Raw genomic sequence first — 27,045 nt, 5'->3', positions numbered from 1 at the left:
TTTCAGATGGTACTTGGGGTGTGGATAACTCTTGTCTGTAACCACTGACCATGCTCCTTTATTTAGAATTGGTTTGTATGTTCCATTTTCACGCTTCCTTTGGACTTCAATAGTAATGTTCTGAATTAAGTCCATTGGGTAGCCCCTGTGTATAAACATGTTACTCAGGTTATCACATTCTGCTATAAAGTCATCCTGCATGGTCATCATTCTTGCCACCCGCCCTAATTACCCGTTAACCACAGACCTTTTCTTGTGGAAAGGGTACGAGCTGGTGTATTGCAAGAATGAATTTGAGTGTGTGCTTTTTCTATATATCTTAGCTGTGTAGTATTGTCCTTGGATGTCTTTGTGTAGTTCAACATCCAAGTAGCTAATGTTCATCTCCTGGTAAACACTTGTGAATTTTAAAATTTCGGTTGTACCACTGAAGTAATCTACTATCTCTTTTGCTACCTCACATCTTCCTTTAATAATAAGGAAAATGTCATCCAGGAAGAGTGTATAGAAAAAAATACTAGTTTTTAAATGAGCGTTATCAAGTACAAACTTATATTCCCAGTATGCCATGACAAAGTTGGCAAAACTGCCTCCACATGGGGACCCCAAGGCTACCCCAATTTTTTGCAACTATATGTCATTATTAAATGCAAAACAATTATTTTCCAATACAATGCCTAGTAGTTGTTCAGTTAATCGTGTCACTTTCCCCTTTTGACCTTATGAATTCAATAACCCACTCTATTCCCAAGTTGTGTGGGATAGTTGTATTTAAGTCACAGACATCTACTGTTAAGAAGTTACTATCTGCATTAAACTCAAGTGAGTTCATTTGTTCAAGAAATGTCCACGAATCTTGCATATCTGTTGTTCCTTACTAACATAAGTCTTTAGTATAGAGTCTATGACTTTAGCACATGGGTATGTGATGGACTGGTGAGCATCTACGAGGGCTCTCATGGGGGGGGGGGTCACTGATATCTTTATGTATCTTCGGGACTCCAAACAACTTGGCAATAGAGTGGGTTATTGAATTCATAAGATCAGAAGGTGCAAGTGACACAGATCAATGACTAATTGAACAACTACTAGGCATAGTACTGGAGACTAATTTGCATTTAATAATGGCATATACTTGCAAAAAATTGGGGTAGCCATGGGGGTCCCCATGTGGAGGCAGTTTTGTCAACTTAGTCATGGCATACTGGGAACATCATTGTATTTGACAACGCTCATTTAAAAACTAGTAGTTTTTTCTGTACACGCTTCCTGGATGACATTTTCCTTATTATTAAAGGAAGATGTGAGGTAGCAACAGAGATAGTAGATTACTTCAATGGTACAACTGAATTTTTAAAATTCACAAGTGATTACCAGGAGATGAACATTAGCTACTTTGATGTTGAACTGCACAAAGACATCCAAGGACAATGCTACACAGCTAAGATATATAGAAAAAGCACACACTCATATTCACTCTTGCACTACACTAGCTCACACCCTTTCCACAAGAAAAGGTCTGTGGTTAACGGGTAATTAGTGCGGGTGGCGAGAATGATTACCATGCAGGATGACTTTATAGCAGAATGTGATAACCTGAGTAACATGTTTATACACAGGGGCTACCCAATGGACTTAATTCAGAACATTACTATTGAAGTCCAAAGGAAGCGTGAAAACGGAACATAAAAACCAATTCTAAATAAAGGAGCATGGTCAGTGGTTACAAACTTAGAGTTATCCACACCCCAAGTACCAAAAGAACAAAACTTAGTATACTTTCGTTCTTTACTGTGGCATTGGACCTTTTGGAGGATGCTTGTGTTGGCTGGAAAGTCAATTATGGCACCCAGTTTGCAGTCATCTGCGAACTTGGTCAGCCACAGTCCTTCCGTGTTGGCCTGTACCTCCGAGAAATATATAATGAACAAGAGAGGTCCCAGGACTGAACCTTGTGGGACGCCACTTATAACTGGTTTGGAGTCTGACATGGCTCCAGCAATTCTAACCATGTGGGTTCTGTCCTTGAGCCAGTTTGCAACCCATCTAGTGACATAGGGGTTTATATTTAAGCTGGTGAGCTTATCTATAATGCCCGAGTGGGGTATTATATCGAAGGCTTTTGCGAGGTCCAGGTAGGCTGTGTGGACCACCTTCCCCTCGTCAATGGCCTTGGTGACTGTTTCAAAGAAATCGACCAGGTTTAAGAGGCAGGATCTGCCCTTAACAAAGCCAAACTGGGTAGGATCCAGTGTCTGTAGGTCCCCAATATCTTTAATTATGAGGTCCATGATGATCCTTTCCATAGCTTTGCAGACCAAGCTAGTCAGGCTTATGGGGCGATAGTTTCTAGGATCCGTTGAGGCACCACCTTTGTGGAGAGGGACCACTGTTGCTGTATGCCACTCTTTGGGGTATCCTGTAGTAAGGCTGAGATTGAACAATAGTTTTATGTTTGGGTTTAGCTCTTCTTGGAGTTCATGTAGGATGCAGCCCGGGACACCGTCTGGTCGCATTGATGCTGTGTTTTTTGCTTTGGAGAGGGCGGCTCTTACCTGAGATGTCAGGGGGGCAGCAGTCTGCTGGGATAGATATTTGCCCTTTTGGTGGGGGGGCGGGGAGAAGTTTACGCTGAACCTGTCAGCTAAGATGCTGGCAATGTCTGTGGGTTCGGTGTATTTTTTGTCATTTTGGACTAATTCTGAGCATATCTGGGAATTCCCACCCAGGTTCCTAACATAACTAAAGAAAGCCTTGTGATTATCCTTAGTGTCCTGTGCAATCTTTCTCTCGAAGCTGGCCTTAGACGATTTTATGAGTGCCCGTAGTTTTTTGCTAATACTCATCAGAGATGCCTTCCCTTTTTTGGATTTTGCTCTATCATGTAGTAGCTTCCTCCTTCTGTTGTATAGTTTGTTTATGGCTGGGGTCCACCAGACAGGACTTCTGCCTTTGGAGGATTGGGTCTTGGTTTTATTTGGGATTGCATGATCCATGCATTCCTGAAGGTGTTCATAGAATGCATTTATAAAGGATTCTGTGGTCCGGGCCGTATTTTCCACAGGCCCGGGGGCTTTGAAGGATTCCACCTTGGTTTTGAGGAGTGTGAAATTTGCTTTAGAGAAGTTTTTCACTGTGGTTTTCTGGGTAGGGGGTGGGGTCAGGATGTGAATATCCAGTGAGATTAGTTTATGGTCTGATCTTACCAGTGAGGGATACACTTCTGGTCTGGAGCATAGAGTCCCCATGTTGGTGATGATCAGGTCCAGTATGTTTTCCTCTCTTGTGGGAGTGGTAACAAGTTGTTCCATAGTATTTGAGTTTATAAATTCTAGGAACCTTTGGGCTAGGGTGTTGGAGCTAGAGTAATGCTCCCAGTCTATGTTTGGGTAGTTGAAGTCTCCCAATATAATAGTGTTTGGAGAGACCTTCATATTTTCCAGTGTTCTCAGGAAGGCTGAGTGGGGTTCCTGGGTTTGGGACGGTGGTCTGTAGCGGGCTATAAACTGGAAGGCAGTTCTACCCACTGTTAGTTGTACATGGATAGTCTCTGATGCTTCGTGCTGTGCCACCAACCTGGAGGTGTGGGTATCTTTGACGAATATTGATACCCTCCCTCCCTCCTTTTGTGGTTCGGTCCAAGTTTTGCGGCCGAAAAGCATGGTATGAGGTATAACCTGGTAGTGCTGGGGTGCTCTCGGAAGCCTTGAACCAGGTTTCTGTTACTGCACAGATATCAATGTTCTCCATGCTAAGGAGAGTTTCGAGTGCGTGCATCTTGAGATTTAGACTTCTGGCGTTGAGTAGCATTACTCTTAGTTTCTTATCCCTTGTGATACCTATGGAGGTGGGTTTGTCTTTTGAGCCTTGCCTAAAAAAGGCACTATGGAGGTAGCAAGAGCCTTTGCCAATTACAGAAAGCCCAGGGGTTACAGGTGCAAGCCGTCCCTAGCGAAGCATCGTGGCTTGTCAAACATGTCATCCCAGGCTGACAGGCATTGGATCCCCTTTGAATTGCACCAATACTTAAGCCAATTGTTGAAATTGATCATCTTGTCTTCATGTTGTGGCATCATTCTTGGTGAGGGTAAGATGCTACTCAAGGTCAGGGTCATACCGGCCTGGGCTACATGTTCAGAGAGCTCCTCTATGTCTCTTTTCATGTAGTCCAGGGAGGTACGTCTCAGGTCATTCACACCAGCATGGACAATGACTGAGTCATATTTGTACTTGCCTTGGAGTGACCTGAGTGCTTGTGTTATGTGGCGGATCCTAGCGCCTGACAGGCAGCTCACCATGACCTTCTCCTTGTTCAGCCTGGTGAGCGGGACGTCAGTGTGCCTGAGGATAGAGTCACGTATTACAAGTGTATCAGGTGTGTTTAGCCTTAAGGGCTGTGACTGTTTGGCACACTGGCTTTGTGAGCTATGTGTTGCACGTGTTTTGTTTTGGGGTAGCGGTTGCTTGGGTGTCTGCTTTGGAGGTCTCTGCTGCTTAGGCAGATTTTTATTTAGAGCCTCCGAGTATGTTTTTGTGTTTGGTTTGCTGTCATGGTAGGTCTATGTGAGACTGGAATTGTAGTGAGTGTGGTTTCCTTCTCCTGACTGGTTACGCCAGTACTGAGTTGAGAGAGCTTAGCCTCCAGTTTGGCTATATGGTTGCATCTCTCACATGTGTTGGAATTTGTTGGGAGGAGGAGAGGGTTGTCTGTGTACATGAGGCAGTTGTAACATTGCCTCAAGATTCCCAGATTCACCAGCTGGACCGGAGAGGAGATTGGCAACTGACCTTTGGACATGCTAGAATAGTATTGGGAATTCCTTTATAATTGAAAAAAAGGGCCAATGGGGAACAAGGTACTCAAAGGGAGTTTGTGAGGGTGTAGTGTTTTTAATTTTTTAGTGCTGACTTATATAATTGCTTTAGTGAGCAAGTGCCAGGTAACTTAAATGCAATGTGTTACAAGTAACTTAAATGCAAAAACAACAAACAGTAACTTTCTTTCAAGTGAAACAAGGAAATAAGTACAGTAAGCAATGCAGATATCACTAGGGATCCACAGAAGCGCTTGTCTTTTGATGGGCTACAATATGGAACCCAGGTCTGTTGTCTAGATCTGACACTTAAGTGTTTGGATAATGGCAAAATTTGTACTGGAGTACATAAGAAATTTGTAGATGGAAGCCAGTACCTGTATGCTACTAGTTGTCATCCCCCCATGTTCTATCATCTTTGCCATTTGGTGAATTTTTAAGAGTATCTAGAATATGCAATGTTGAGACAAATTTGTTGGAAGAAATATACAATGCTTCCACTATGTTTTATAATAGAGGTTATAGTAGGAAAGCAATAGAAGAAGCTAGTTAAAAACGTTTTGTGTTAAAATCAAAAAAATAATGTTAGTGACAGGTTGTGGGTCAATGGGGGTATAAAGAATGGTGAAAACAAGAATGAACAAATGTATTTTGTTACCACATATGACATTAAATGTGAAGAAGTTAGTATTGTAAGATATTATTGGAATTTTCTCCACAAGGATGGGAATTTGAGTAAAATTTTAAGTAAGCACATTATGATGTCATACATACAGGGAAGAAATTTAAAGGACATGCTTGTTCATAGAAATTTTGTCTTACCAAAAAGTAACAAGTGTTTGTCCAACATTTATGGGCACTTATAAATGCAACGGTTGTTCTATTTGCAAATATATATGATGTTCCTTTGAATATGTGAAAAAATATCAAATATGTACCAAGGGGGCGTTTTTCATGTAACAGCAAGGGGGGGTTATTTATGCTTTAAGATGCCCATGTGGTTTCCTTTATATTGGTGAAACAAAAAGAAGTTTTAAAGTGAGGTTAATGGAACATATCTAGGGTTACCACCTGTCCCACTTTGCGAGGGACAGTCCCTCTTTGGGCAGTTGTGTCCTGCAAAAAAATTGAAAAAATGGCAAATGTCCTGAGATTTTAGGACAAAAATATTTCCTATATTTTCTTTAATAGTTGCATAAAACAAGTTATTTTGAATCCGAATCACCTAAATATTATAATAAACAGAATAAGCAACTCAAATGCTACAAGAATAAGCTTTTATTCTGGCAAAAAAGTGAATTTTTGTCCTTTGTACTGGCCGTGGGTATGTTTTGCCCTGCAAGATCCGACGTTTCTATGAAAAATGTCCCACTTTGGGCATTTGAAAAGGTGGCAACCCTAAACATATCAGGGACATAAAAATCAAAAGGAAGACAAGATTTTGGCATGTCATTTTAGAGATGTACATGGCAGTGATTTTTCTATGTTTCAGTGTTGTATTTTAGAGCAAGTATTTGTTGAAAATGATGATGAAATTCTTTTGAAAGAAAAACTGTTATACAAAGAGTCTGTCTTTATTCTTAAATATGATACTTTGGTCCCTGTGGTACTGAATGGAGAGGTTAATTGAAGTATTTTATTTAATTGTTTGATTGTATTATTGATTGATTGAGTTTGTGTTTTTTGTATAAAAGGTAGCACATTTTTAGCTGAATTTTGTAACTCCTGGAAGGTTTTGTACCGAGGCGCTAGAGAATAAAATACTTTTGAGTCTGAACCAGTGGTCTTGATTTTCTTATTGTTGCTAGTTGTATGGACTATTAAGGGTGCGTTGTTTGTACAGACTAATAAGGGTGCTTTATTGGAGCAGATTCAGCTAAACAGTACTAATTTTACTAATTTTAATGTTTACACGAAACTGTATTCTTTAGGTGTTGCCACTCGAGGCCCAACTAGCTACTCTATGCTTGTTGGCACACAGGTATTTGCACTGTATTACTTCTTTTCCAGGTTACAGTTTTATGGATAATACAGAGAAATTTTGTTTTCTAGGTGTTTGCTACTGTACATGGTGCCCCTAACTCAAGCAAACATGCAGAATTTGTAGCAGCACATTAAAAACAGAAAACTAAGTAATGAACCCTCTGGCCAATAGAATGACTACACTATGAGTCATTTTGTGTATTTCTCAACTCAGTAAACAAACACACAAAGCAGAAGCCCAGAAGTGGTAAGTCCAAGCGCCAAGAAAATACGTGGCGAAGATAATCGAGTTATAGCAGCTAAAAGCTTTTCTGTTGTAACCAGTCTGTAGACCAGAGTAAAAAGTCCAAACCAAGCAACAAAACGTAAAAAATCCCTTTAACGCAAGTTTTAATTGATTAGAAAATACAGCGTTTTCGCTCGAGACGCAGCTCCAGCTTCCTCAGTACAAGTGGTTTACACCCACAAACCGTCAATTTAAAATCACAAAGCGCGGGCTTTTTTACTACGAGAAAAGTTTTAAAGCAGCATTAGCCCATCTTTTGTTGTATTACACTACATCGCCGCTAAATAATCCATTTCAAATATACAACCACTGGCGATGCAAGAAGAAAACAAAAACAAAAATTAAAAATAAACAATAAACATTAAAAATCAAAATATTACAGGCTGTAATTCAATCAAACAAATCCCTCCGGGCTACAGCGCTTGCTGTGTGCCGTTCATTAAATTATTTTCTTTTAATTTTAACTGTGTGAAACATAGTGTTTCTACATAAGATTTAAAACTTGAATATCCTTAGGATTTAGTTTAATAAAATACAAAACAAAACTAACCATGCAATAAAATACAATTTAAAAAATGTATTATTTTAAAAGTTTTTTTATAAAAATCAGCATAGCTGGCTATGTTGTGTGAAACCAAACTCACTTTACAATCTGTGCGTTAGCTTAACACTTTACATTTTGCCAGCCTTTGCGTACCAAACCTTTTTGTTCAACCTTTATGCCATCAGTATACCACTGTTGGTGTTAAGGTTTAGGACTAACTCTCATGATAGACAAAGTATCCCTTTTGTTATACTCATGTACAGGATGCGTAGACAATTATTAAATAGAAAGGTAAAGTTGTATCAAATGATGATAATAATAGTAGTAATTCACCTGATACAGAGCCACCACCCCAACCTTATATTTTTCATCGTTTGTAACTTTTTAATTTTAAAATACAAGCGATGTTGCAATGCTCGTTCAATCCAGGGAAAGAGAATGAGTCCAATAGAAGTTGCCATTCCAGTTCTTTGTTTTCTAGATAGAGGGAAGTTGGACCACCCCTTTCCATCTTATTCACTTGGTCTATAGCCAAGAACTGGAAGTTGTGCCCAGGGTGTTTGTCAATATGCTTAGCTAATGCATTGACTTTATTATGTTTCCTTATAGCGTAAGAATGTTCGTATACCCTGTCACGTAATCTCCTATCAGATTTACCCACGTAAAAAGATGGACAACAAGTGCAGGTAGCTAAATACACTATGGACCTCGACTCACAGTTTAATTTGTGTTTAATGTTATACCTTTTATCACGTATTGTAAAAGAGCTAGATGCCCTGACTAAGTGACAGTAGTTACAATTGCCACACTGAAAACAACCTTTAGTCTTTGATGACCAATCTGGTCCAGTGGATCTTTCTAGAATTGTTTTCAGGTTGTTGCCCCTTCTATAAGTGATCCTGGGCTTAAACCCTAGTTTTTCCAAGAGGTATTCATCATTGGTGATAAAATACCAATTCTTATAAAGGATAAATTCAATAGCTCTTGAGTCCAAGCTAAAACTTGTTATAAAATTACTACTTGTCTTGCCATAATTGCCTTGAAGTTCCAAAATGGCCATAGTGTCGTCCCCTACATTGTTTGGACTCAAACTTGATGTACCCACTATGATAGTACTTTGGACCTGTATAAAGGAACCTTGACCCTGTGATAGAAGTGGTAAGAAAAAACCTAAGCCTCTTTTCTTGATTACCTCTTCGTGAATTTGGTTAAATAATGAGGCTGGGTACCCCCTATTGGTGAACATATTCTTAAGGAGTTCACATTCATCCAAAAACAGCTTCTCGTTGCTACACATTCTCGAAGCACGTATTATTTGTCCTTTAATAATGGCTTTCTTTTGTTTAAAAGGGTGACTACTTTTAAAATGTAACAAGGCATTGCAGTAGGTGGGCTTTCTATATATGTTTGAAAAAAATAGCCCTTTCTCGCAATCCTTAGACAATTTAACATCCAAGTAGTCAATGCTAGTTACAGAGAATTTGGATGTGAATTTTAAAAATTCAGTGGTACTGTTGATGAATGTTAGAAAATTTTCAGCCTGTGTGTTATTGCCTTCAAACAGTATAAAAATATCATCCAAATACCTGGTGTAAAATTTAGCAAAGCCCATTAGGTCATTGTTGTTAAATAAGAAATGTTTCTCCCAATATGCCATAAACAAATTTGCGACGCAAGCGCCACATGGGGACCCCATCGCTACGCCTTGATTTTGCTTGTACACTTTCCTATTAAAGATGAAAAAATTGGAAGTTAATATAATATCCAATAATTGGGAAATAGTATCAATTTCTTGTTTAGGCACTTCAAGATCTATTAACAAGAGGGAAATCCATTCAATTGCCTCAATGTGTGGAATTGATGTATAAAGATCTATAACATCAATAGTGAGTAAGTTCAATGTTTCTTTGAATTCAATGTTCTGTATTTTTTCAAGAAAGGACCATGAATCTTTACAAATTTGAGTAAAATGTGTCACATATTTACTCAAAAGGTGGTCCACCAATTGTGCACAAGGATATGTAGAAGAAATGCGACTGTCTATAAGAGCTCGGAAAGGTGGGTTATATAGGTCTTTGTGCATCTTGGGGATGCCAAAGACAACAGGTGTTTTTGGCATAATGATGTCAATGTAGTTATACTGATCTGTGTTTATGTTCCCGTTAATGTGCAAGTCCCTAAAATAACCTCTATTCCGACAGTATGAAGTGTTCATTTCATTCAATGATGAGGGACAATATGCAGTTCCTTCCAAGATGTTTTCCATTTTCTCAATGTATTTATAATTGTCAAGAATCACCAAACCACCACCTTTGTCTGGTTTTAGAACCCTAACTGGAGCTTTACTTAGTGCTTCTAAAGCGCTCAGTTGCTCCTGTGTGACATTATATTCCAAATTCTCTTTGTACAAGGGTCTAGTACATGACAGGTGTCTAAAGTCTAGCTCACAAATCTTTTCAAACAAAAATAACCCCGTGTGCAAAGGGGGGTTGAAAGAACTAGTTAGTTTCAAGTTATTACTGCCCATGTCCGTGTTGTCATACAATAGCTTTAAGTTTAGTTTTCTTACAAAGCACTTTAAATCAATAAGTGTCCTTACTAGGTTACATCTAGACGATGGTACGAAAGAGTAACCAAAAGCTAAAAGTTCTATCAAACTAGGAATCACCTCAAAGGTGGAAAAATTATAAATTGTAAAGTCACCTTTAGAGTTCCTCAAAATTTTAAGAACACCAAGGTGGTTATTGGGCTGGGCTTCCAAATTTAAGCTCGATTGTTCCAGTTCTTCTTCTGGAATGGACGAGTCTTCACTTTCCCTACAAAATGGTCACCAGGGTGGTTTTGCCCTTGGTTGCCATTATTGTTATGTTGATTGCTCCTTGTGTTGTGAATTTTAGGCCGAGTACTTTGCCCAACTTGGTTGGAAGCACCACTGTTACCCAAATGTTCTTGTGACTCATCTTCTTGTTCCTCCGAGGATCCAGGTGTGTTCCTGCTATCATCCACCAAGTTACTTTGAGATGTAGAAGAAGTGAGTACTAACTTGGGGTATGCAGTGTTATTAATGTAGCTCTGTCTATCTCTGGCCAATTTCTTATTTTTGTTTCCTTTGTATTTTTCCAATAGGCCATCTATGCTTGTGAAAATTCTAGAGTAATCATATTTGTACCTGTCAAAGTACAAATTTTCTTTTAAGTTAGTGTCCAAACTATTGACTTCCTCAATCAATAATGTTATTTGTATGTTGTAATGTTTTATTATTAACTCTAAAAGTTGGCTCCCCTGGTTTTCAAAAAATAACAACAAGTCCTTGCAAAAATCAATACTATTAAACAAGTTAGTAGGACAAAAGGTGGAACGTAAACCTTTTGGAATAATTTTTTCTTTCAAGCACTGCTGGAAATAAGCGACTTCAAGTTGTAATTTTTTTAGCTTCAATAATTTCAAGTCAAGAGTTTTTAGTGCTGTTGAAACGTTAGTTTCATTGTTAGGTGATTCAACTTGCCCCCTAGCCGGTTCCCCCCTGGTCTGCGCTGAATTGTAAGTTGTTTGTGTTGTATATCCATACGCCGCAGTTCGGGACGCCTATAAGCCCTGGAGGCATAGGTAATGCTGAATTTGTCAGTGCCACACCATTACTTGGAGCAGCCAGTCTGTTTAACTGTCCTTCACCAGAAAGGTGTGTGCCTGTCTGGCTGTGAGTACGTTGCCCTGGTGTAATCAGAGAAATGCTCCCTTCGGAGCTCGTACCAGATAAAGCATCCAAAGAGTTCGTTTGAATTGAACAGGGTGTGATTAACTGACCTGGTGCACCAAAAGTGTTTGTCCTGGTGTTGTCATTAACCTTCTTGTCAAGTGCGTCAAGCTTATTACAAAACATGTCCATTTTGGTATTAAGTGCACACACTAGTGCCGCTAACTCGCTTGTTCCTTCGTTACTGTTAAAGTTCCTTAAAGTGTTAAAGATGACCGGGCTTACCGGACTTGTCGGGCTGCCACTTGCCATACCAATGTATGAAGCACCACAAAGAAAACCAGTAAACAAACACACAAAGCAGAAGCCCAGAAGTGGTAAGTCCAAGCGCCATGTAAAAGCACAGTAGAAGTGACCCACAGGTGCGTTGCTAACACAGACCACTTAAACAACTAGATGGAAATCCCTTGCTGGAGGTAATTTCAAGAGAGTAACAGTGAGAATAAAAAAAAAAAATCAGTGAAATGCACACATGAAAGCAGGAAACAAAATACATTTCTGGAATGCAAGTTCAGGCTACAAGCTGAGCTCTAGGAAAATGAGAAGGATACAGTATGTAGTAAAGGCGGTTTACTCAAGAACAATACTGGTTTGCTGGGTGGGCACTCAGCATCATGGGTCTGTGGAAAACACTGGTTGTGAAGAGTACATAAATAGCTTATATAACAGTCAATAGCAGTAAAACAGGGGAATGAGAGACTTTGGAAATCATTTAATTGTAAGGGGTGGAGGGCCAGGATATAGACTTAAGAAACAATAACAGCAGAAGAGTGGCAGGGTTGGCAAACTTTTCAAGGAACATGCAGGGTAACTACAGCGGCTAGCAATAAAATGAAGCCAATATTGGAGCTCTTTCAGAAACTTCATCTTAATGTGTTAGTGGGGGATGGGGCAGACACAGAATGCAAGCAGGTAAATGATAAGCAGAACATAAATGCAGTGAACCACAAACTGGAGCAGAGACAATTCTCACAGCACTGAACTTCTACTGTTAAGGCACTAGACTATACAGAAATGTACCAGTGACACTGTTTATGGAAAGAATACAGTAATAAATGTTTAAGACACAAATCTGGTAATAGGAGTACGCAGTTCTGCCACAACTGTGAATTTAACTACAAGACTTTAGCCCAACAGAGTTTAAAATACAAACAACTTTTACAAGTCATTCTACTTGTGAAAATAGAAGTGCAGATGAACAAACTAAAAAATGCAGTCAGATGAAACAGAGCAGAAAGGTGCATATTAATATCATTGCACAAGTCACTATAGGTGCACTTAAATATTTAAGCAGAATTGAAATAATTATAATGGTCATCTTGAGTGTCTTTAGTGGCTGTCTCAGCCACAACCATATGATTATCACTACAGAATTTTACCAAGCACTATATTTTTCACGTCCATTGCATACATATAACATTTTTCTGGAGGGATGCCCTGTTCTGCACTGGAGTTTTTCTTTCATCTTTCAGGGCCTTTTATCTCCATTTTGAGGGTGTTTTTGAGATATGACTTGGTATACTAAAGAGATGGTCTGTCCCCTACAGAGGGACCCTTGATGTAAAGTACTTCTCATATTTAAGAACTGACCATATCAGATGATCTTCTAAACGGCAGTCTACAGCAGCTAGGTTTATTCCTCTCATCAACTTGATGGGAAACAGAAAATATACCCCTGGGATTCCACCCATGTCCCTGCTGGATGGGGCATCATGTGCTGATTTGTCTAAGCATGGCCTAAACTCTTGGCTAGGCTTATAAGGGCCTCAGTAACCTCCTGTGATCCTATGATCCTTGCTTCAGATGCTCTAACTAATTGTAAGTATACCATTTTATAACCTAATCATTTATTGTGTTTACTTGCTGTGCAGCTCCATGTTCAATTTGTGGTAAGAGCTAGATATCTTTGGGTTATTTGCACCCCTTAGTCCTGGTGCAGAGAGCCCATTCATTTGCCAGAAAAGGCATGTTCATCCCAAGTTTTTAAAGAGGAGCTTCATGGATCTACCAACATTTTAACACAAAGGCCATCTAATGTGGACAGCAGTATTGATGTATGTGTTATATATTTTCCTATGTGATGAGCATAATTTTAAACAGAAAAAATTTGATTTGAAATCCAGAGAGTCTGATGAAGTCTTATCAATGAAATAGACTTGGTGTATTAAACCTTTTTTTTTGTTGTATGTTTAGAGTCAAGATTGAGTTTCCATACATTTTTTTATTGTCATTTGCATTATTTATTTGTGTGTGTGTGTGTGTGTGTGTGTGTGTGTGTGTGTGTGTGTGTGTGTGTGTGTGTGTGTGTTTGTGTGTGTGTGTGCACGCATGTCTCTTTGTATGTGTCTAATCAGTATGAACAAATGGCTTTTTCTGCTGTTTTTGTGCCTGCTGGCAGTTCTTTATGCAAGATCATGGAACAGCGGTGTCTGGGGATTTGCCCTCTCCCCCACTACAGTGCGATCTCAGAGTTGCTATATATATATATATATATATATATATATATATATATATATATATATATATATGTGTGTATATATATATATATGTGTATATATATATATATATATATATATATATGTGTGTGTGTGTATATATATATATATATATATATATATATATATATAAGATTAGCAACATTTCACTTAAGCTGTTATTAGCAAGTGTAGAATATAGGAGTTAATCATATTCTTGTTGTTAGGTCTCTCTTCCCAGTGACCAACCATTGTTATTTGTAGCACTGAAACTCTTTTCAGTTATTTTACTTCCAGTTCCCATTGCTTGACCTTTATTTGGGTTTTGTCCTGGCACTAATTCTGGCATTTTTATTGAATTTTGTTGGCTATAAGTGATGCGTCTGTTGATGAGAAGTGGAGATTTCATGACCGGATTATACTAGATGTGAAGTACATATGAGGTCACATATTGCCTCAAGTACACAGATGACCCTCTCCTCCTACCACCCAACACTACAACCTGTGAGAGACGCACTTATCTAGCCAAACTGGAGGTAAAGCTGTCTCCAACCAAGACTGAACTTGACAGTCAAGAGGAGAAGGTAATCCCTTGCACCACACCACACTCATCACATAGTCAAGTCCACACCACCAAAATCCACACATAGAAACACAAAAACATTTGCGGAGGCTCTCAATAATAATCTGCTCAAGAAGCAACAGAGACCTCCAAAGCAGAAATGCAAGCAATCTCCACCCCCCAACACAACCCAAATGACACAGCCCGCAGACTCAGTGTGCCACTCAACCACAGCCAGTAAGGCAAAACAACGTACCCAACACACTAGTCATAAGTGACTCTATAGTCAGGCACACTGATGTCCCACTCACCAGGCTAGACAAGGAGAAGGTTACAGTCAGCTGCCTGTCGGGTGCCAGGATCCGCCACTTAACCCACGCACTCAGGTCACTCCACAACAAGTACAAATATGACTCTGTCATTGTCCGTGTTGGTGTGAACGACCTGAAACGTACCTCCCTGGACTACATGAAAAGAGACATGGAAGAGCTCTCCGATCTTGTAGCCCAGGCAGGTATGATCCTAGCCCTGAGTAGCATTCTGCCATCACCCAGAAGGATACCGCAGTACAAGGACAAAATGATTGACTTCAACAATTGGCTAAGCTTCTGATGTCATTCTATAGGGATCCAGTATCTGTCTGCCTGGAATGACATGGTCGACAGACCACGATGCTTTGCCAGAGATGGCCTGCACCTGTCACCCCTGGGATTCCGGATACTGGCTAAGGTTCTTGCCGCCCCTATAGTGCCTTTTTTAGGCAAGGTTCAAATGACAAATTCACCACCGTAACAGGAACAGGCAAGCAAAAACTGAGGGTGATGCTACTCGGTGATAGAAGTCTAAATCTCAAAATGTACTCACTCGAGGCACTCCTTAAAATGGAGAACATCAATATCTGTGCAGTGACTGAGACCTGGTTCAAGGCTCCAGAGAGCACCCCTGCACTACCAGGCTATAACTCATACCACACTTTTCGGCCATGTAACCTGGACCGGAACACTAAAGGCGGAGGTGTGTCCATATTCATTAAGTGTATCCACACCTCCAGGCTAGTTGCTCAGCATAATGCATCCGAGGTTATCCAGGTGCAACTAACTCTGGGCAAAACTGCAATCCAAATTGTAGCTTGCTACAGATCCCCCACCATGCCCCAGGATTCCCACTCCTCTTTTCTTGATGTACTGGAAAATATTAGGGCTCAACCAAACACCCTAATAATGGGTGATGTCAAATACCCCACAATTAACTGGGAAAACTACTCATGTACCAACTCCTTCGCTCAACGCTTTCTGAAATTCATAAACTCCAATGCCCTGGATCAACTTATCCACACCCCCACTAGGGACAACAGTATCATAGATCTAGTCATTACCAACATGAGTGACCGGTGTTCCACACCTGAAGTCACCGCCTCATTGGTCTGATCCCGACCATAAGCTAATCACCCTAGATATCCACATCCTGCCCCCCCCCCCCCATTAAGGAAACCATGGTAAAAAAATTTTCCAAAGCCAACTTCATGCTTCTTAATACAGAAGTGGTGAATTTCATGACACCCATGCAGATGGACAGTACAGTCACGACTACAGAGTCCTACACAGTTGCACTTTATAAGCACTTACACGAGTGCATGGATTGTGCTATCCCAAACAGAACCAAGACACTATCCTCCAAAAAAAAGGAATCCAATCTGGTGGTCCCCTGCCATAAACAAACCGTACAACAGAAGAAAGAAACTGTTGCAAAAGAGAGTAAAATCCCATGAGTGGAGGAGCTCCCTGGTCAGCCTCAGTAAGAAGCTGCGATCCCTGATAAAATCCTCCAATGCTAGTTAGGAAAACAAAATCGCAACTGATTCTAAAGACAACCACAAAGCATTCTATAGCTATGTCAAGAATCTCAATGGTAACACTCAGATCTGCTCTGAGTTACAGCACAATGGCACTAAATATACAGACCCAACTGATATTGCCAACATTCTGGCAGATAGGTTCAGTGCTAACTTTATCCCCCTCTCACCCCCTAAAGGGCCCATCTCTATACCGGAAGAGTGCAAAGTTCCTGTAATCATGGCTGCACAGGTAAAAAAATACACACTCCAAAGCCAAAAGCACAGCATCCATGGGACCAGACAACATCCCAGGCTGCATTCTACATGAACTACAGAATGAACTGGTACCCCACGTAAGTACCATGTTCAGTCATAGCCTCACCTCAGGCTTTGTGCCCGCTGAATGGCGTACAGCGACGGTTATCCCACTCCACAAGGGGGGAGCCACCACAGACCCTGGGAACTACCACCCCATTAGCCTGATGAGCCTGGTCTGCAAGGCCATGGAACGTATCATCATGGAACTTATAAACAAAGACATTGGTAATCTCCAAACTCTGGACCCCACCCAGTTCGGGTTTGTAAAAGGCAAATCATGTCTCCTAAACCTGATAAACTTCTTTGAAGCAGTCATCAAAGCCATAGACAAGGGTAAGGTGGTTCACACAGCCTATCTACATCTTGCCAAGGCTTTCGACACCATCCCCCACTCTGGAATTATAGATAAACTCACTAAACTAGGTATAAATCCTTATGTCACAAGATGGGTTGCCAACTGGCTCACTGACAGAACCCACAGTGTGAAAGTAGCAGACTCCAAATCAGACTTCAGACCAGTAACAAGTGGAGTACCACAGGGTTCAGTCCTAGGTCCTCTCCTGTTTGGTATCTACTTCTCTGAAGTACAGACTAACACAGAAGGTCTTTGGCTAACGAAGTTCGCAGATGACTGCAAACTGGCAGCCATGATCGAAACTCCTAATGATGTGGATCCTACAAAAGGGCCTCACTGAGACAGATGCCTGGTGTCAAAGCCACGGCCTCAAGCTCAATGCCAAAAAGTGCATTGTCATCCCCTTTGGTAAAAACTCTGTACCCATGAACTACAACATAGGCGGTAGTATACTTAACACTGAAAGTGTGATAAGAGACCTTGGGACACAGGTGGACAGTAGCCTCTCCTTTGATAATCACATCTTCACAGTAGTCAGGAAATCCTTCTGCATGGCACACCTCATCACAAAAGATTTCTCATCCAGAAAAAAAGAGGTCATTGTTCCCCTTCACTCATTAGACCCATTATGGAGTACAACGCCCCTTTTGGTATGTACCTCACAAGGCATCTACAACAAATGGAAAGGCCGCAGAATACCTCACAAAGAGGATTACCAGCCTCAAAAAGATGCCCTACGCAGACAGTCTCAAAAAACTCCAGCTTTACTCCGTCGCATGTCGCCTACTCAGAGGTGATCTCTGCCTAACATACAAAGCTGTGTCAAACCCAGAGCTGTTGGACATGCTCCACTTAAAGAAATCCCAATCCCTCCGAGCTACATGCTCTAGGGACCTAAACTTTGTCACCACAATAAACAGCACATGCCGGAGGGATAGATTCCTGTCCCAGAGACTTGCCATATTCTGGAATAAACTACCTGTCTATATCAAACAAAGATCCTCATTAGCACTCTTCAAGAAAAATCTTGATGATTGGATGGGAAATGGGAAATTCAACCCGGGGATCACTTCTGTGGCTCTGCTCGACAGTGGGTTTACATCTGTGTATCAGTGTTTTTGAACTATTCAGAAGTACCGTAATATTGAACCTCTGGCTTCATTGGTATATTATACATTTTTTAGACTAGGATATGTGAACATTTGTACAGCATATAAAAGTTGGCTATGACTAATGCATTATTTATGTATATTTTATTGATCACTTTAAGAAATTTGTGCTATTTTATATTGAGAAAGGTTTTATATTTGACTTAGGGTGGTGACTATGAAATAAGTTAGAGTATAGGGATGTTTATTGACAAATACTTTTCAGTGCATCTCAGTCATTGGTTCTGAATTAATTCACATTCATTAATTGTATATTAAAATTACAGGCAGCAGTATTGCAACTGCTCTTTCAAAAAGTTATGAATTTTAGTTTTTGCTTGTTTTGATGTGTAAATGTATGTTTTAATGTTTTATTAATTTTTATGTCATGTGACTTTTTGTTATCAAGTGATGTGGCTATGATATTTGACTGTTTTTGTAGTATGATATTTACTCCGATGATGGCTGGTTTGAAGTATGGATGAAAATGCTAAATTTGTAGTACTTGTGGATTTGTATACAGTTAGTGTTTGTGTCATTCTGAGTTGTTTTTTACACTAACATGTAGTGAAGTTCCATTTGTCTGGAGCTGAACATTTGACCAAAGAAAAGCCTCCTGTGTGTGTGTGTATATGTGTATCTGTTTGTATATATAGAGGGTTATGATTGGGTCACCGATCCTGACTTATTATATGTTCAAGACATAGATGCCAAGAGGTTTACATCGAGTGAAGCTCAAAAGGTGAATATTTTGGCATCCATGTTTAGAACACATAATAATAAGTTAGGATTGGAGACCCGATCATAATTCTTTGTAGTGTATGGTGCATTTATCTGCTCCATATACTACAATGTGTTTTACTGGCTTTCAAGGTTGGGAGGATGGCCTAATGGTTGAGGTGTTTGCCTTACAAACACAAGGTGCAGGGTTTGAGTCTCGCAAGGGCAATTAGCCTAGTACTAATCTATGAACCTATAAAGCACTTAGCAAGTACTGTCAGACAGTGTAATGCAGTCTCATTTGTTTTCACTCACCTTCCCATGCCTCTCAGCTGTCCATTTTTTTTTCCAAAATGTCCATAGTTTTGTCTAATATATTTAGTTTGTCCCCCTTAAAGTACTTGGTTTTTGGACAAATTACTGAGGATTGAAGATAATAGATAATGACAACCACTTAAGTTTCAGACTTTGTGTCCATCAGAAAATGCAGGCAAACACACATCCTGTTATTCTGGTTTAAACTTATTGCAGGAAGTCAGGACACATTACTGATGGACAGCAAGCAGAGCCAAGTATTTTATTCTGTTGCTGTCTTTTGCTGGTCAGTACAGGCAAATTTTACTGCCGATCTGTAGACCAGACTTTAACAACTTCAGCAGGGGTACCTAACATTTGTAAAGTTCCGGTACTGCGCCACATTGGTGCTTAACTAATTTTTTCTGAATAGCAGAGTGTAATCAGCATCCTCCTTACACTATATATGTGTGTATACACTTGTATAGATACACATATAAACATATATGGGTGGCATTCATTTCATGAACATATATACGACCACTGTCATTCATTTCACTTTCTAAGACCAAAATAACTACAACTATTGGCCCATAAAGATAAAAAAGCTATACAGTTACCAGCTGCAACAGAAGAACCATTATTCAGGTCAAAGGAAAATGCATTAGTAAACAACCAGCAGTCAAAGTGCAGTAAGTTCCTCCAAAGTGGAGTCACTGTTGTAGGAACTGTTGTCATCTTACCTTGATCAGTATTATTGTAATTTGATTTAAAGTTTAAGAAATATCTATTTTTTTTCTTTTACAGGGATGTAATTAAGAGGATAGACCAGTCAGAGTTTGAAGGCTTTGAATACATTAATCCACTACTAATGTCGACAGAGGAGACTGTATGAAGACGTTACATTTTGGCCATGCACAAATAACCTCAGAGGACTTCCTGAATTTCATCTCCAAGTCTTTAGTTGGCCACAACTCCTTAACTGTTTGCATGCATTAGTTGTGGAGCTGGAACAATCACCAGTAAAATACTACTGTTTCCAACTGTGAACTTGACTGAAAATGAAGGATGTTTTAGTGGGGGTCTTCTGCTAACAAGTCTCATTATTTTACATCTCTTTTGGGCATTGATACCGTTAACTTTCTTTATGAAGGGGAAACATGGTAATTTTGTGCCTGCCTCCATGAGGGATCTAGCTTATCCATTCCATCCTAAGAAAACATGACAGTTCTGTAACAGAACTTGAAGGATGTGCACTATTTGCAAAACAGATAATAATGGAGGTCTGACCTCACATAATATAAGAATGTACTATAGAGGTGAAATAATATATGCGTGTGTATATGTATATATAAATTTATATATATATATATATATATATATATATATATATATATATATATATACTTACTGTATGTACAATGGTAATTAAAACTGATTTGCAATGCCTTTTAAAAAAAATTTACCTGTTTCATTATCAGTGACTGACACCGAAATTCTTATTTTAAAGACCCTAGGAGTTGTGTTTTATTAGTAATTGTAACAATTGGATATGAAAACAATTAAGTGCCTGAATTCTGATCAGCTGCATTCAGATTTAAAGAAGCATTTAGACTGCTTTTATCTTGTTTTATCAACCCTTTTTAAGCAGTTGCATTACGGTGATTTAATTTTTAAGCAATATCAAATTTCTGATCTGTACCCAAAGCAAAATGGAAGCATAATTTTAAGATGTCAGAAGCAATAATCAGCCAGTATCATTTTAAAAATGTCTTTCTTACTGATTTTTTTCTTCTCAGTGTAATCATGTCCTTATAAAAAGTATTTCTAAAGTTTTTTTCTGTGAATTTATACAAAAAAAAAAACATTCCACTGAAAGAAGACGAGAAGAAAATAACATGCTGTATGGCATCAAAGAGTGATATCCCCATCTATTGCTGATAAAGCACACCTCCTCACTTCATTGTAACACGTATGCTTCAATCTACCCAGCATGTATTACTAAGAATGTTGATCAACATAGTTTCTGAGTATTTAACAGCAAAGATAACAGTGGCACTATACATAATACAAAAATATGTTTGCTAAATTTTATTGTTCTGGTAAAGGCATATTATGCATTTCTTCCTCCTGAAACCTTAAGACTGCATGGAAAGCAGCAATTCTCCAATGTTGTAAGGTCTTGCTGTAAAAATTCCTTGGAGTGAAAATGCAGTAATGAGCACTGAATGCAATGTGATTTTTTTGCCATAGTTTCAGTTTTTCCATTTAAAGGGAAATGCACTGTTTTACTTAGTACAACATTTACAGAGTATGTGTTATTCTAAAAGCAGGGAAAATACTCCTGTGCCATGCCTAACTTGAAGGGTAATTTGACTTTTTCTTTCTGAATACTATATGATGTAGCATTCTCAAAACATGGGTTTCAGTATCTGGATCTGAAGAAACTGTAGATGTTGTGTTATGCATCTAGGTTATTTAGGTGCTAGGAACAAACTGCCAAATATTTATCTAAGACAGCCTTTGCTTAAAGTTTAGCTTCTTTTAACTGGATTATTGTTTATGTATCATCTCAAATTCAGCACTGCTTACCAGTGTGGGAGGTGGTCAACTCTAAAGTATCTGTTTGAATTGTATTCAGAGCTTTATTTCTGCAGTACATGTACGTGTTCTCTATATATTTAACCTGACATCAATCTGTAGAGCCAATGAAGCATACTTTCATAAAATGCCACTTATGGGAACAGTCATGTGGGTAAAACAATGTTGAAAGTGAAATAGGTTTTGTCTTTGTCTCACATTTCTAAATTCTCTAAAGTACTTAGAACACTAAAAACATAAAAGCTTTTATTTTTGCTAATTCCTTATGTTCATACTGAACATAAATTTATAGTGGACTGATAGTTCCATTTAGAAGGTACGACAGCTGTGTCACAAGGCTGTTCTCATACAAGGGCCATGAAGAATTTAGTAGTGCCGTTTAGACAGAATTGCCACTTGCCGGCACCATTTTCAATGGAATTTATGTGGTAACTGGTAACTTGTGAATGGCTGGTACTATATTGGGTGTGGCTATGTATATTGGGGGGAGGGCTCATTTTTTGCAAATATCACAAACTGTACATTCACATTTTAATAGGAACAGAGATGCTGTAATTCAAATGACTTTGAAATCCAACAAATGAATAGCATCTTTGATTTTGCTCTATTGCCAAATATTCAACTGGTTGCAAGCTTCTTTTGGTAGCAGTGTGTGAGCCTACCAATAAATTATGTTCTGTCATTGTGTTGAAGGAGAAGATTTTTTTATATGTAAAGTATTTGTTTTATAAATTAAAAAGTATGAAGGATGTAAGTTATTGCGTGATTACAAATCCTAATAACACTGACAATGGTTTCTGCTACATGGTGGTCTTCTCCAAATTAGTCTAACTGAAATCTGTAGCTAACTTAAAAGACTGTAAGACAGTAACTATTTCAGTGTAGTTATTTTGTATATCACTTGGACAATTTATGGGTGTGAGTTATATCTTTACTCAGATGTTCTCCAATGTGAAATAGAGAATGATAAACTGGGAGCCTTTTGCTAACCAGTTTGCATTGTGCAGAAACAGTATACTAATCTGTAAGCCAAGATGGTCTCTATCCTTGCACATCAAATTAAAGATTAAATAAAAGGAGCATTGTCGTGTTTTTTTTTTTTTTTAATGTTGTATACTTTGGTAGTTAAATTGAGAAATAGAATGAGTACTGTTGAAGCCTACAGAATAGTTTCAATAGCAGTAAGTTTTATCAGAAAATGTGTTACAATTTACATATCACAGTTTTAACAGTTAATTCCAGTGTCTTAAGTCATGCTGTAATACACATATTGACTAACAATATTCACCATGTAAAGCAAAGGGAAAATCCTTTTTTAACTAACTGGAAACTGAATTTAATATTGGATTTTTCCAACTACCAGTGTTGTTCAGTCATTGTTCCTTTCTCAGACCCAGGGATCAAACCATTTCATCAAGGCTAATGCTGGGGTAGTCTACTTCCAGCCATGACAGAAGAAGACCAAGTCATGTGACAAATATTAATTTGCACTGGCTCCCCCTTCCCATGTTTTTTTTTTTCCTTTCTTTTATGTACATCATTCATGAATGATGTTTCTACAAAAGGAGTCCTACGTTCATGTGTCTATAACAACACCATTCAGGTAACTGTGTTTTTACTGATATATGTAATTATTTGTGCATGTTATAAGTATAGTTCATGAGTATCATCATTTTCTGTAGTAACAGATAACATTGCAAATGAAACAATAGCAGAGAGCATTTAAGATCTTCAGCTTTATAAACATTTGTAGAATATTTTGGTCACTGATTAAGCAAGCCTTTCAAAACTTGCAAAAGTTCTACAGTTTTCACTTTAACAGCAGCAACAAGATTTGAAGAAATACCTCTATATGACAGCTTAGTAACCCAGCTTTGAGTAGCAGACTAGGTGGCAGAGAAAAATGAGGAGGCGAGCAAAGTGGCAAGAAGCATCCTTTGTTATAGGGAGAGTTGGGAATTTAGTGCTATATGGCAGTGTGCTGTGGCCAGAGAGGTAAGGTGTGCTGCATTTAAGCAGCATTAGGGGGAGGTGCTAGCAGGATCTGCCCTTGCATGCATGACAACAGTAGAGAGGAAATGTGGTTATGAATAATCCTTAAAATGTATGACAGAATTAAAGTTATATTTATTGAATGATTTCTTCACTTTTGTATTTACAGAAGAACAACAAAGCAGAATGTCAGCATGGGAAGATAGAAAAGGTGTGGATAGAATAAAATAAAGTGTGATTACAGAAGAAAAAAAAAACTCAAGAGAATCTTCAAGAAGTTAAAGCACATGGTCTAGTGGGATACCTTTCAAAGCTTTAACTGGGAGGAATGCTCATTGAACCACTGGCAGAAATTTTAAGTCTCATTAGTAAATAGAGTAGTTTTGCAAGGCTAAAGGTTGGCTTCCATGGTTGCCTTGCATAAATATGGGCTTTAGATGGAGCAGGTAATTAGAAGCGTGTCTGTGTCACTTTCATTACAAGGAAAGTCAGAGAAAACACTGTGATGGCAGGCTGGTGGAACTCTTGAATACTGATTGTCTGCTTAGTGGTAAACAGCTATGGTTTGTCACAGCAGAGATTTTGCCCATCCAACCTGATCTGAGACTATGACTGGGTTACCAGTAAAGTGGGCAGATGGGACCCTGTGGCTGTCATATTTGGTCTCCATCAAGGTTTGTTTTTTAATATAAATCTTATTTATTTATGGTAGGTGAATTGGATCCAGTGGACATTCTCAGCTATAGTCTTGTTACATAAAGTATCAAAAAAAAGTATAAAGCATTACTGTACATAGAGATAAGAGTGTTTAACTCATAATCCATAAACTGAGACTGCATCACAGAACCAAACATTTACCTGTATGATGCATTGCTAGAACTAACACCTAATTACGTTGAAAGGGAGATAGGTATAGCATCTTTGAAGTGAACAAACAGTCATGCAATGATCCACAAAGATGAAGGATTCATTTTATTAATTAGGTTAGGAATTAATATTAATTTGTTCACATACATACATAGAATATTCATTTGGTGATGGTTAATCAGCTTGAATGCAAGTTGTTATGGCAGGGATCTGATAGTCATTGGAGACGTATTCCGTACATCAACACCAGAAGGGGAATGCATTGGTAAAGCAGTATGAAGAGCAGCTTGTTTAGATAAAGCAAATAGATTGGTAACTGATGATGGGAAGCTGTAATAAATTTTTTTTTTCCTTAGAGAAGAGCCAAAGAAGGACCAGTGTATCTGGTAAGAACAGTAAAAATTCATGGGCAGGAATATAATAGTTTTGACTTAAAAAAGGTTATATATTGATGCATGAAGAATAGTGACTGTGTTCATTAATGGTGGTCCACATTCCAAGGTATGATCAAGACTTTTACAATGGTTTATTTTACTTTGTGGATAACTTGATGTGGCATTTTATGACAAGTAGCCAACAAAGACGTGTTTAGAATGGACAGTATGCTGAAAAGGTAAGCTGTTGGTCAAGTCATAATTCTAATTACTTAAACTATACTGAACATCCCAGTAATAAAGTTGCTATACACCAGGTACCTCGAAGAGATATGTTTTAGTTCCAAAAATCATTGATTAATTTTCTTTTAAGTATTTAGTGACTGACCCAAGGAGTTGAACCATGAATGAATTGCTCAGTTTTGGGTTGCTATTCTTTGTGGGCAATGCATCAGAGGATCATACAGCCATGACATCTGCATAAGACAGGTAGGTCAGACAGTGTAATTGAAAAGGTGTTGATGAAAACAGAAAAAATAGCCTTGAGAATCATCTAAATTTACCTTCTCTGAGAGAGACTTTTTTTTCTATTTTTCTGTAGCTGCACATCCAGTAATGTGAGGTGACTAAACACCTGTACTGAGTAAACTCCTGTAACAGTTTGAAGTACTGCACCGAGTCAGATGCATTAGGTCAGTAAAGACATTCTTATAGGTTAATAGGTTCATAGAAGGTTACTAGGCTGGTGGCCTGAGGGCCCTAGAGCTCTTACAAGCCTAGCTATATTTATCCTGAGTTACCCCAATTGTCGGTGGTTAGTGAGTGAAGTTCGCAGCGATAAGGGTCTGTGGTAGTTAATACTGACTTCCTCTGTCCAGGAAGGATATGGGCACCACCCCAGGAGTGAATTTGTGGTTAACCATCCATTGATCCAGGTTGCATTTGAAGAGGATCAGGGAGGTGCTCTGTTTCAAATAAATTAGAAGCTTGGTCCAGAGAAGTGGCATTCTCTGGGAGATGAGTCTCTCTCCAGCATGACCTGTTCAAATCAGAGGCTAGGTTAAGATCTCTGGAGTGAGTGACCCTCGCGCAGTTTGATTTATGATTGTGTAGCATTTCCATCAGGGCCGGGTCTCCCTGTAAAGCCATGCACAGGCACCCCTTAGCAACCTGTAGGAGACAGACAGACTACAGTGACAGGACTTTCAGTCTTTCCACATAACACTTGTTTTGTGTACCCTGTAATTTCTTGGTGAGAAACCTCTGTGGTCTGTCCAGTTGCTGCATGTGTCTAGTGAGGTACATGCAAAAGGGAGCATTGTACTTAATTATTGGTCTGATGAGAGCTGAGTATAACAGAATTAAAGATGTGATTTCCCTATTACTGGGATACATGGTGATCAAAGTTCAGGTTGCTATCAACCTGAATACCCAGATCATGTACCTCTGGGTCTATACTTAGGGGGTTGCTGTCTATAATGTAATTAGCAGGAGTGTCAGCTTTCCAAAAAGGAATAATAATGCATTTTTACGTTTAGCTTAAATCTGTGGCTTTGCCACAGGTCATTTGTCTGTGTTAACCCTATCTGCTGTATATTAACATCATTGGGGGACTCAATGATTGCTCCCAGTCTGCAATTATCAGTGAACTGGGTAAACCACAGGCTGTCCAAGTTTGCCTGGACTTCTGAGAAGTAGGACCCTGTGGTACGCCACTAATGACTGGTCTTTTGCTAGAGATGAAGTCACCACTTTGTAGTGGTGGCTATTGACTTCAAATCAAAGGGGGCTGCAGGAGACAGCTGAATGGGTGTGGTCAATTGGAAGGGGTGTGACCAACTAGAAAGTGGAGGAGCTATACTCAAAACCACAAAAACTAACTTTAATTAATTATGCTGCCCAGGGTGCCAAATCGTCATTATGAGAGTCCAATCAAGACAAAATGAAGTGTAGAAGAAAAAAAATATTTCAATGCATTGGCTGCATGACAGCTTACTTAATATCTAGATGTTAACAAAAAGGTTGTGAGGCATGAAAAAATAAATTACTTTTTAAATTAATTACTGGAATGCCATTCAAAATCAAGTATAAGAAAAACAAGCAGCACTCATCTCAAACCACTTCT

At 38.9% G+C, this 27,045-nt stretch overlaps 1 protein-coding gene across 2 annotated transcripts in view; it reads left to right on the top strand.

Moving 5' to 3' along the window:
* PRKCZ (protein kinase C zeta) overlaps window positions 1–22,767 on the top strand; it is a 4,411,399-nt gene extending 4,388,632 nt beyond the window's left edge. For both annotated transcript variants that reach the window (XM_044063009.1, XM_044063010.1), the window contains one exon: window positions 19,894–22,767. In XM_044063009.1, the coding sequence (XP_043918944.1) occupies window positions 19,894–19,981 (88 nt within the window). In that variant the 3' untranslated portion in view covers window positions 19,982–22,767. The remainder of the gene's footprint in view (window positions 1–19,893) is intronic.
* The last annotated feature ends 4,278 nt before the right edge of the window (window positions 22,768–27,045 follow it).

The sequence above is a fragment of the Protopterus annectens genome, chromosome 2.part1 (assembly GCF_019279795.1).
Source record: "Protopterus annectens isolate FY-2018-M chromosome 2.part1, PAN1.0, whole genome shotgun sequence".
NCBI classification, from domain to species: domain Eukaryota; kingdom Metazoa; phylum Chordata; order Ceratodontiformes; family Protopteridae; genus Protopterus; species Protopterus annectens.
Note: the sequence above shows the minus strand (reverse complement) of the source record. Positions and strands in the feature narration are given on the sequence as shown.